The sequence below is a fragment of the Grammomys surdaster genome, unplaced genomic scaffold, assembly GCF_004785775.1.
Source record: "Grammomys surdaster isolate TR1022 unplaced genomic scaffold, NIH_TR_1.0 125846, whole genome shotgun sequence".
Classification (NCBI taxonomy): Eukaryota; Metazoa; Chordata; class Mammalia; order Rodentia; family Muridae; genus Grammomys; species Grammomys surdaster.
Window position 1 is genome coordinate 2,905,421 of NW_021620672.1, and position 11,204 is coordinate 2,916,624.

Genomic DNA, 11,204 nt, shown 5'->3' on the forward strand with positions numbered 1-11,204 from the left:
TAGAACCCGGAGATGAGATCATCAGGGGTGGGCTATAGAACCCAGAGGCCAGATGGACTTTTGTGGTGCAGGAGACGAAAGATTCCTGGGTGAAGAGATGGCAAATCTTTCTCCTGCTGTCCTAGCTAGGAATGGTGGGGAAGGGGAGAGTTGGTGCCAGGTCAGACATCTTTGAATGCTTCAGGTTTATACACCAACTCCCTGGAGGTAGGTGTTATGTCCCATTTGGATTTGTTTTCGTGCACGTGAGCACGCAGGGCATGCAATGCATGTTAGACTTAAGAAGTCGCCCATAGCGTGGGCTGACCTTGAACTTTTAATCTTCCTGCTATCACCGCCAAGTTGCTAGGAAAAACAGGCATTTGCCAACAGACCCAACAATTCTCCCACATTGAAGATAAGGATGTTAAAGCTTAGATATTGTTTCCTTGGTCAACATTTAGCAACAAACTATCATCTTGTAATCCTTACATTCAGGAGGCAGAGATAGGAAGTTTAAGAGTTCAAGGCCCAGATCCATTACGTACAGAGTTTAGCAGAGTCCTGGACTACAGGAGGCCCTGCGTTATAAACACCAAATTTGTTTTAAATTCCATAAATAACATACTTGATATCCTTTGTCATACTCCACGTAGCTATTGATCCACAGAGATTGAACCACAGAGAAGGTGCTTTTGTTTCCCCCTGGATTCTTGCATCTGTTACCAGACTATGGTTGCCATGGACAAACAAACAAACAAACAAAAAACCCCTAGTTTCTAAGACTGGAGAGATGGCTCAGTGGTTAAGAACACTGGTTGCTCTTCCAAAGGACCTGGGTTTGATTGCCAGAACCCACATGGCCGTTTACAATTGTCTGTAATTCCAGTTCCAGGGCTACCAAAGTCCTCTTCTGGCCTTTGTGGGTACCACGCATGCATGTGGAGCACAGACTTACATGAAGGCAAAAATACCTAAACACATTAAAATAGAATATTAAAAAATTAGGTCCAGTATGAATGTTAGTTTATAGTTTGAGGTAATTCATAAAGAAAACGGTGAAAGAATAGCTTCTCAGGCTGGATGTGATGGTCCATGCCTGTAATCCCAGTCCTTAAGAAACTGAGGCAGGAAATTTGCAGCACTATTGAGACTTGCCTGGGCTGCAAAGCAAGTACCAGGACTGTCAGAGCTACATAGTGACGGTATCTCAAAGGGGCTGAGTGTCACAGTTCTGAGGAGAAAGCCAAGGAATACCACTAAGTCACACCGTACAAGAAACCTCCCACAAGAGATTGATTAGGAGACAAAGAGGGTGTTTCAGGCAAGAACAGGGAACTGAGCAAGAGACGGGCTTATATAGGGTTTCTTGGAGGAGGACTTTTTCAGGATGGAAATTTCCAGAGTGACGATTGGTGAGATTTCAAGTCCTGAGCCTGGGCAAGCCATCAGGGATTGGTGAATCTTTTGAGGTCAGGAATTGGTGGGCTTTTGAGCTCAGGGACTGGTGGGCTTTGAAACTGGGAAGGAGAGTAGCTTAAGCGATAACCCAGTGGTTAAGTGTTTGCTGCAGGAGGGCCAGAGTTCAGATTGCTAGAACCCTTGTGGAGCAGGACACGTGAACACATCTAGAATTTCAGTTCCCTTGTGGCAAGAAGGGAGGTGGACAGAAGCAGTCCCCAGAAGCTAGCCTGGACACAGGGATCTGAGTAAGAAAGCAACCTTGTCTCAAACAAGGTGAGGGTGAAGACCAACACTTCAGGTTGTCCTCTGACATCTACACACAGAGAGAGACATGCACACACTTACACACACAAGCATGCACCAAACAACAGAGAGAGACACAGAGGCACACAAAGGCAGAGAGACACAGAGAGAGGGAGGAGAGGAGGAAAAAACTTCAACTTCATTGCTCGATGTACTAAGCAATTTCTTGTTGATAATTTCGAGTTCCAAGAGGTCATCCTCTCTCACCATCTCAGGACATTTCATGACGCAAAGGCCACAGACAATTTAAAGTTTCACCTGCATTTTTAACATTTTCCCAGCCCATTATGACCAGATTGTGTAGACAGAGACAGTGAAGGCCAACTATATGGTATTGGCTGTTTTCCATGGTGTAAATATTCACACTGAAATTGAGTTCGAGTTCTCGGTGGAACATGGATGCAGGCGGAGCCGGGAAGCTGTTCACAGTCATAAAATCATCACCCGGCATTTCCACTCTGGAGACACAGCCCCAGCAGATAATAGTGACATGTAATAAGATGGCCCTCCAGTACTTGACCCTTTTCCTCTTGGTGTGATTGATTACAGATTTGTTCAATTTAAAATTTTGTAATGCCTAGTTTTATAAACGGCTCATAGACATTTTAGGAGTGAAGAAGTTGGTTTTTGAGCAGCTATAAGCCTGTTGCTTGTAGGTCCAGCATTCCTTGAGGTAGTGGAAAGACTATACCTGTTTTCTTCCAGTTGAAGGAGGCAGAGATGGAAGGGATCGGTGACCACTGTGGGTGGGGAGAGAGATGAGAAAGAAATCCAGCGAAGACTCAGCTCTGGCTGGAAATCCCAAGTCCCAGTGGTTCTAGCCACTATCTTTATAAGGTGTTTTTTATTGTTTTTATGTGTAAGAAATTTTTGCCTGAATACATGTATATGCATCGCATGCCTACCTAGGCCAGAAAGTATCCGGAGTCCTTTGAACTGGAGGTTCAGGTGGTTTGAGACTGTCATGTAGGTGCTGGGAACCTTGATTGTCTATAAGTGGTCTTAATCACTAAGCTTCCTCTCCATACTGAAGAGATTGTTTTTTAAGTGTATCCTCACCTTAGAAGCATGGGATTCTAAATCATGGCAGTGAGGATGGACTTTGGTGGGGGGTGAGGGTGGCAGATAGATGGTGTACCAGGCAAAAGTGCAGGGAAAAGTGGGAAGTAAAGGTATAGCTGGCCTTTGTGTACACAAAGGGGTTGCTTCTAGACCCTGCAATATAAAGTAGTGTGTAAGGTCGGAGAGATAGTGTACTTGGCAAAGTACTTACCTTGCAAGCATGAGGACCCCAAGTTTAAGCCTCTGAACCTACCTGAAAAAGAAGAAGGCAGACATAGTGGTATATCTGGATCCTTGGGGTTCCCTAGCCAGCCTACTTACCTAGCAAGCTCCAGGCTGAAATGAGGTGAGCACCGGAGGAACTACAGTCAAGGCTCTTCTGACCTCTGCATGTGTGTGTACACATGTGCATGCTCATGTATACATACATGAAGTGACTTATGTTTACACAAACCTATGTACATCCCCCCCATATATTTTAATACAGCTAAGTGTTGAGGAATTTAGAGATGTATTATGTTTTAATTTTATTTCAGTAGTTTTTGAAATGGAGTCTCATATGTAGCCCAGGTTGGCCTCAAATTTGTAATCTTCCTGCCTTTGTCTCCAGCCTTCTACAATTAAATTTGTACACAAGCACACATGGTGAGGTCTTCTATTTTCTTTAAGTGCTGAGGATCAAATCCAGGGCTTTATTCCTGTAAAATATACACTTCTGTTACTGGCTGCACCCCCAGCTTGATATTCAGTGTTATGAAAACATAGACAATAATAAATAAAGATTATAAATAACATAATACAAAAACAAAAGAAGGTGATCAGGTACAAAATGGGTCATGTCATGGTCATTTTCCGAAGCCACTGATTTTCAGAACAAAATCAGATAAGAATGACAGGCCATGAAAAATCTTTCTTCTTTTTATTTTGAGACAGTCTTATGTAGCCCTGGCTGGCCTGGAACTCTCTGTGTGGTGCAGGCTGCCCGCAGACTTACAGAGGTCTGCCTGCCTCTGCCTCCTGAGTGCTGGAATGAATAAAAGCTATTCACCACTGCAGCCAGCTAAGGAAAAAGAAAATGTTTATATCAAGTATTGTACCTGGGAGGGGGAAGAGGGAGGTCAAAACACACTGAATGAGAAAAATGTTTAAATAAATTTTAAAAAGAGAGATGTAGCCATGAGAATCTTAAATCAGGACCAGGGGGGATGGTACATACCTATAATGCAGTTCTTCAGAGATCTTAGGGTGACAAGAGATAGATTATAACTATAATATTCAAGGAGATTCGCTCTAGGTGTAAGTGTAACTCACAATAACAAATTGAATAGTGAGAAAATTGGGGGCTAAAGAGGTGTCTCAGTTAAGAGCAGGTGTTGCTCTTTTGGAGGTCCTGAGTTCAGTTCCCAGCATCCACATCACATGACTCACAACCACCTGTTGTTCCAGCTCCACAGGCACCCAGATATATGCATACTCACCATTTTAAAATAAATTTAATTAGAAATTTAAAAGAAATTTAATTAATGAATTTTTAAAACTTGAAATAGAGTCTCATATGCAGCCCAGGTTGGCCTCAAGTCTGTAATCTTCCTGACTTTGTTTCCGGACAAATTTTTTTTTTTTTTTGGTTTTTTTTTTTTTGGAGACAGGGTTTCTCTGTGCAGCCCTGGCTGTCCTGGAACTCACTCTGTAGAGCAGGTTGGCCTCAAACTCAGAAGTGCTGGGATTACAGGCGTGTGCCACCACCACCTGGCTCGGACAAATTTTTATTAAAAAAAAAATTATTTATTTAATTAAAAAGAAATTTATACTCATTTTCTGATTCTCAGGTTTGAATTCATGGCCTCTTGGATACTAAGCACACAAGTGGCCACTGGATTTTACCTCGTACCCCCAAAACAGTGCTTAAACAGAGCATCAAGTGATATTAAATTCTGTGTGGGGGTTTGAGGCCAAGCACAGCAGCCATGGAAATAGCAAGTCAAACAAGAGAGGAATGGATGTCTTCCATGAAGGAGCTGAGTGACAGGAAATATAGGAACAATAGAGAACTGTCAACAGAAGATTCTGAGGACAGCTGGGCCCAGTGGAACAGGCTTTTAAGCTTAGCCACCTGGGAAGCTGAGGCAGCAGGATCACAGGTTGCCAGCCCAACCTTGTCTCAAAAAGTTGAAGAGAGGTCTGAGACAGACAGACAGACAGACAGACAGACAAGGGGAGATGCCCAGTCGGTGGGAAGTCTTTTCTAAAAGGTTCAGTTCCAAAATAGACTGCCAGGATGGATGGATGGATGGATGGATGGATGGATGGATGGATAGATAGATAGATAGATAGATAGATAGATAGATGGATAGATAGATAGACGGACAGACAGACAGGTGATAGGTAAGTAGATACAAACATTACAGGTAAATGTAAAAAACAGTTGGCTAGCTATTTTAAGTAGAAGAATTTAAAATATTTCCTTTATACCCTTTATTAAAATAGATGAGGGATTAAAGAGAAGGCTTGGTGGTTAAGAGAACTGGCTGCTTTTGCAGAGGACCTGGGTTCATGTCCCAGCACTCACAAGGTGGCTCACAAACATCTGTACCTCCAGTTCTGGGGGATCCAGTGACCTCTTCTGACTTCCACAGAGACCAGGCAGATACACATGTGGTACACATAACATACATGCAGGCAAATCACTCATACACATAAAATGAGATTAAAAATTCTAAAAGGGGTATATGTCTGTGTGCCTGTGTACATGTGTATGTGTGTGTAAAAGCCAAATAAAGTCAGGTATATCGCATACCTGTCAAACCAGTGTTTGTGAGGTAGAGGCAAGAGGGTCAAAAGTTACAGGCCAATTCGGGATATAGAGTGAGTCTGAGGCTAGCTTGGACTGCATGAGGAAAATACAGAAGATCCAATAAAAGTATTAGAAGGAAATACAGAAAAATGGATTTAGAGCACTGGAGGCTTTCTTCGGTGTCATATAAAAGGCAAGAGCTGACGGTCTATAAATTAAATTACATCAAGGTTTCAAGTGTTTTGGAGGTGCACAGTTAGGAAGAGACAAGAGGCAGATTAGCAGCAGGGGATTGATTTTACATAGAGAGCTGCAGATTGGAAGAGAAAAGCAGCTGGACGTGAAAGTGACAAAGGTCCAAGTGGGTAAAGGCGACAATATGGTTTTGTCTACAGATTGGCAAGACAGTGAGGCTAATCGTGGTAAGCTTTGGCCAAAGGTGTGTATGAGTGTTTCTGGTCCAGGACGGTGGGGGTGTAAATCAGAACAGCTGCCATCCAGAGCTGTATCATATAGTCGTCATTAAAATCACCTTCCCATTCAGTGTGCCATCGAGAGATAATACCAGATATGAAAACCATGAACAAAAAAGTCAGTTCTAGGAAGGAGGATTTTGAAATAGTTTTATCTGATAAAGTATTATTATTATTATTATTATTATTATTATTATTATTATTATTATTGAGACATGTCTTGTGTGTCCCAGGCTCTCTTCAAACTGACTATGCAGCCAAGGGTGGTCACACACTTCTGTCGCAGTCAATCTCCAACTCCAATAAGCCCGTGCAAAGAACACATGAGTCGGTTGTCATATTTGTCAGCTGCACTCCTAGATCGGGCAGACCTACCATTACACTACTCTATTCTCCAGCTATGTGAGAGCTCTTGTTACTTGTGGCCTCTCCAGCCCACACGGTTTTGTTCCATCTTCTTTCCACCTCCTATTCCTCTGTCTCCTTCCTCTCTCTTCCTCTCTAAAACCTCCAGCCCCATCTTTCCCTTCCACTGCCCAATCACAGCCTGTATTTGAGTACTTAAAATGAGAAGGTTCACATGAAATCACCTGAGTATGTGATCCACTCCAAGTTGGGGCAGCCCCTCTTGAGGGAGCAGAATTAACATCAAATACAAACAACACCAGGGCAATTCACAACATACTTCTGATTCTCTGTATCTACCTTCTGAGTTCTGGGATTAGAGGTATAATTACAGCTGCTACCACCTCCAGCTTGATGCAGTACTGGGGACTAAGACATGTGGTTTCATATACGCTAGGAAAACACTCTGCCAACTGACCTATATCTTCCAGCCCCTGATATGGTATTATTGAAGGTAAATCATTAAGTTAAAAAAAAAGAGATATTATGAGATCCCACTCACAATGTGAACATAAACATGTAATATTTGTTTTTATTTAATTGGTTTTAGAGACTGGATCTCACATGCTGGCTCTGGGTAGCCTAGAACTCTATCCAGATTGGCCTTGAACTCAACACTCTGCCATCTGAGTCTTAGGGATTGCAAGTGGGAGCTACTATACTTTAGCTAACATGTAGTGTTTTTATAATATATGGTGCCAAAACAGGCCAGTATGTAATATTTAGTAGTAAATTTAGAATGACTCACTGAGAGAGAAGTTTCCATTTTATTTTTGTGGTTACTGAGGGTTGAACCCAGGACCTCATGCATTCCAGGTAAGTCCCCAGGTACGGAATTGTATTTTAGCCAAGAACCAAAATGTTGATGGAAATACAACATCAACATTGGGGAAAACAAAAACTGATGCATTGGAGTTGGTTCATGCCGGGCAGTGGTGGCGCACGCCTTTAATCCCAGCACTTGGGAGGCAGTGGCAGGTGGATTTCTGAGTTCGAAGCCAGCCTGGTCTACAGAGTGAGTTCCAGGACAGCCAGGGCTGCACAGAGAAACCCTGTCTCAAAAAAAAAAAAGAAAGAAAGATTTCCCTTAGCACCCCATGTTAGATACAATCCCAGCCAAAGAGTCCCAGGGTGTTTACTTTTGTTCTTCTACTTAGAATATAGCAATGTTTTTTTTAAAAAATATTGTTTATTAATTCTTTAAGAATTTTACACAATGAATTTTGATCCTATTTGCCCCCCCCCAACTCTTCCCAAATCAAACTCTTCCCCTCTACCCCACAACTTGTATCCCTTTAAAAAAATAACCTATTAACTCTGCTTTGTGTTACCCATATATTTCTAGATGTGGGACTGCAACATGGTTGGCCTACCAGGAGTCACACTTAAAACTATCTCCAGAAGCCTTCAACTTCCCATAGGTCCCCCAGGGTCGAGGTTCAGAGCCGTTTCCTACCTATCCCATGCTAGAATGCTGACTGGCTTGAAAGCATGCAGGTCTTGGGCAAGCAACCGCACCTGCTGTTATGCGTTCATGAATATAGCTGGTGCCACTCTGACCTCTAGCTCTTGTAGCTTCCATGATTGTCCCTGAGTCTTGGGGAGGGTGTGTGATGTAGATGTCCCGTGTGTGTCTGAGTACTCCATAGTATCCTCTGCATCTTGACCAGCCATGAGTTTCTGTGTCAGCTGCCCTCTCTGATACACAAAAGAACCTTCTCTGATGAGGTCTGAGAGTACCGCTCTGTCTGGTTCAAGGACTGGTCCACCAGTGTGTAGTGATACCATTGTGAAAGTTTGGGGAAGTAGCTTCTCGGTAGAGCTTGCCTACCACCAGGAACTAGTGAACGCACACTAGCACCCTGAAAAAAGAATCTAGAGAGAACAACCCCCCCAAATAGAAGCAGGTAGAAGCCAGCAACAGGTAAAGCAACGGTATCAGTGCTCAACAGCAGATTATGGACCAAAGGAAGAGGTGTCACTAGAGCCCCTGTCTTCAGCAGTGCCAGCACCCTTTGTCCAAGGTTTACATAGCCATTGCAAGGGGTTTTGGGTGCCAGCATCCCCATATCCTTATCTGCCCTCACCATGTCATCTGTTTGCCATTTCTCTGCAGGCCCAGGCCTTGTCATGCTCCAGTAAGTTTGAAGCTGAGTTAAAAGCTGAGCAAGATGAGCGGAAACGGGAGGAGGAGGCCAGGAGGCTCCGCCAGGCAGCCTTCCGGGAGCTCAAGGCAGCTTTCAGCGCGTAGTCCTGCTGACCTGACCCTTGACCGCAGCTGTGCCTTACTGACACCCTGGAGGTGACGACCAGGATTTTCACATTTTTATCCCTGCAGCCCTCTGCGCAAATGACCTCCCCCTCAAGGCCCAGGCCTGTTTCTTAGTGCTTCTGGATAACCAGTGACTGCTTACATCCTTCCCAGGGCCCTGGCCCCTTCCAAACGATTTGCCAGCTGGCTCTCCCAGCCTTCACGCCTCTGCCGTTGTCCATAGCTGAGATTCATTTCTTCTTGGAAACCTTATTTGCCCCCATGTAGTCCTGTGTCAACAAGTCCTGTTCATATATGGTTCTCAGAAGACACATTGCCCGTCGTCCGGGTAGTTTTTCCTTGTGGTCCTTGCATTGTTTCCTGGCTAGCGTCTGTCTTCTTGTCATTAATCAGATTCCACTGACTTCCTTTTCACCATCTTCCACCCTAGTGTGATGACGGGATTTGAAAGAGGACTTGTGGATCAATACCTATATCCCCTCACCAACCAGGGGCTAGCTTGACGCTGCCTTTGTCCCTCTCCTGATTCTTAACAATGTCTGCCCTCTTGTTCCCCCTCGTTCTTCATTTCCCAATCTAGCCATTTTCCCACTCCTAAGTCCTTTACTGTTAAGAATGAAAGAATTGTCAGAAGTAATATTAGTGAGTAGAAGGATAGCTGTCATCTGACCCTATGCAAATCAGAGTGGTCCTGTGAAATTCTCAAGTGACATCCAAGGTCTTTTGAAGTCATGACCATCTTCCCATGTCTGACATCAGCTCCAAAGAACTGAAAGAAATGTATCCTCGCCCATGGGACAGATTTTTTGTATCTTGTGAGTTTCTTGGGACGTCTTACAAATACCAGGGGTTGTATTTTTTAACAAAATCAAAACCAAAAATTCTTAATGTCATATTTATTACTTCTCTTTTGTAACTACTGTCTTCACAATAAAGAAACCATCTGTCCTTCTATCTTACAGCTGTTTACTTTTAAATAAAATGTGCAAATGATCTTTGCCTTCATACCAGTGTGCCTTTGGTCTTCTTTGACTTAGGGGATGGAAGAATGCATTTTCTATGGGGCCAGTTCATCCTTGGGCTTCTGTTGACACTGAATTCCTGAAGTATGGGTAGACATAGGAACAGAATGTGTAGGGCTGGAGAGGTAGCTCAGTGGGTAGACTACTTGCCTAGCATGCTTGAGTTCAAGCACTGCACAACCAATTATGGGGAGTGGATTCCTGTGTTCTTAGTATTTTAGGACATAGATGCAGAATTCAAATTTATGGTTGTCCTTGGCTATAGGGTGAATTTGAGGACTTAGTTTAAGAGAAGCTGTGGGAACCCCAAAGAAGAGGGAGAGGAAGGATTCAGGGAGACAGAGCATGAGAAACAACCCACAAAATCAACTAAGCAGGGCTCATAGGGGCTCACGGAGGCTGAAGGTACAGTCACAGACCCTGTATGGGTCTGAGCTAGGTCCTCTGCATATATGTTATGGTGGCCTAGCTCGATGTTCTCGTGGGACCCCCTAACAGTGCTAGCTGGAACTATCTCTGACTCTTTTGCTTGTACATGGAACCCTTTTTCTCCTAGTAGGTCACCTTGCCCAGCCTTGATTTGACGGTTTGTGCCTAGTCTTACTGTAATTTGTTATGATGTATTCGGGTGATGTCCCTGGGAAGCTTACTCTTTTTGGGGGGAAGGGGGCAAGAGGAGGAGGAGGAGTGGAACTAGAGGAGTTAAGAGAAGTGGAGGCAGGGGAGATTGTGTTCAGGATATAAAGTATGTAAAGAATAAAAACTGAAAAAAAAAAAGATGTACATTGACCAGGATCAAAGGACACAAACAAATGAAAGAAAGGAAGAAAGAAAGAAAGAAAGAAAGAGAAAAAGGAGGGAGGGATGGAGGGAGGGAGGGAGAAAAGAAAGATCCAACAAAAACAAAGTAGGCTGTGAAGGTGGGTTCCACTGACAATCACCCTAAGGCTATCACCTGTTCTCTTCCCTCAAATGAGGATTCTTTTTGTTTGTTTGTTTGTTTTAGTTTGTTTTTTTTTTTTTTTTTGAGACAGGGTTTCTCTGTGTAGCTCTGGCTGTCCTGGAACTCACTCTGTAGACCAGGCTGGCCTCGAACTCAGAAATCCGCCTGCCTCTGCCTCCCAAGTGTTGGGATTAAAGGCATGCACCACAGCCCGGCATTTAGTTTTGTTTCTGTTTTTTTTTGTTTTTTTTTTTTTTTGGTTTTGTTGTTTTTGTATTTTGTTCAATGAGGATTCTTTCAGCTGCTGGTAAAGTCTACATTTGTTTCTTTTGCTTTTGATCCACGGCTTAATAATATACTGACCTTGACCTACTGACAAATATTTCACACTAATGAAAAAAAAATGATTTGTAGTCAGGGCCAGAGGTGGAGATGTATGTAAGATCCTGGATTATTGTTGCTGCTCAGTTTCTCTCTAAACCTAATC

General features: G+C 43.4%; 1 protein-coding gene across 1 annotated transcript in view; it reads left to right on the forward strand.

Moving 5' to 3' along the window:
* The window catches only part of Efhd1 (EF-hand domain family member D1), a 47,040-nt gene extending 37,295 nt beyond the window's left edge, over positions 1 to 9,745 (forward strand). Inside the window, exon 4 of the mRNA XM_028789549.1 lies at positions 8,597 to 9,745. Coding sequence (XP_028645382.1) covers positions 8,597 to 8,731 — 135 coding nt within the window. The 3' untranslated portion in view covers positions 8,732 to 9,745. The remainder of the gene's footprint in view (positions 1 to 8,596) is intronic.
* The last annotated feature ends 1,459 nt before the right edge of the window (positions 9,746 to 11,204 follow it).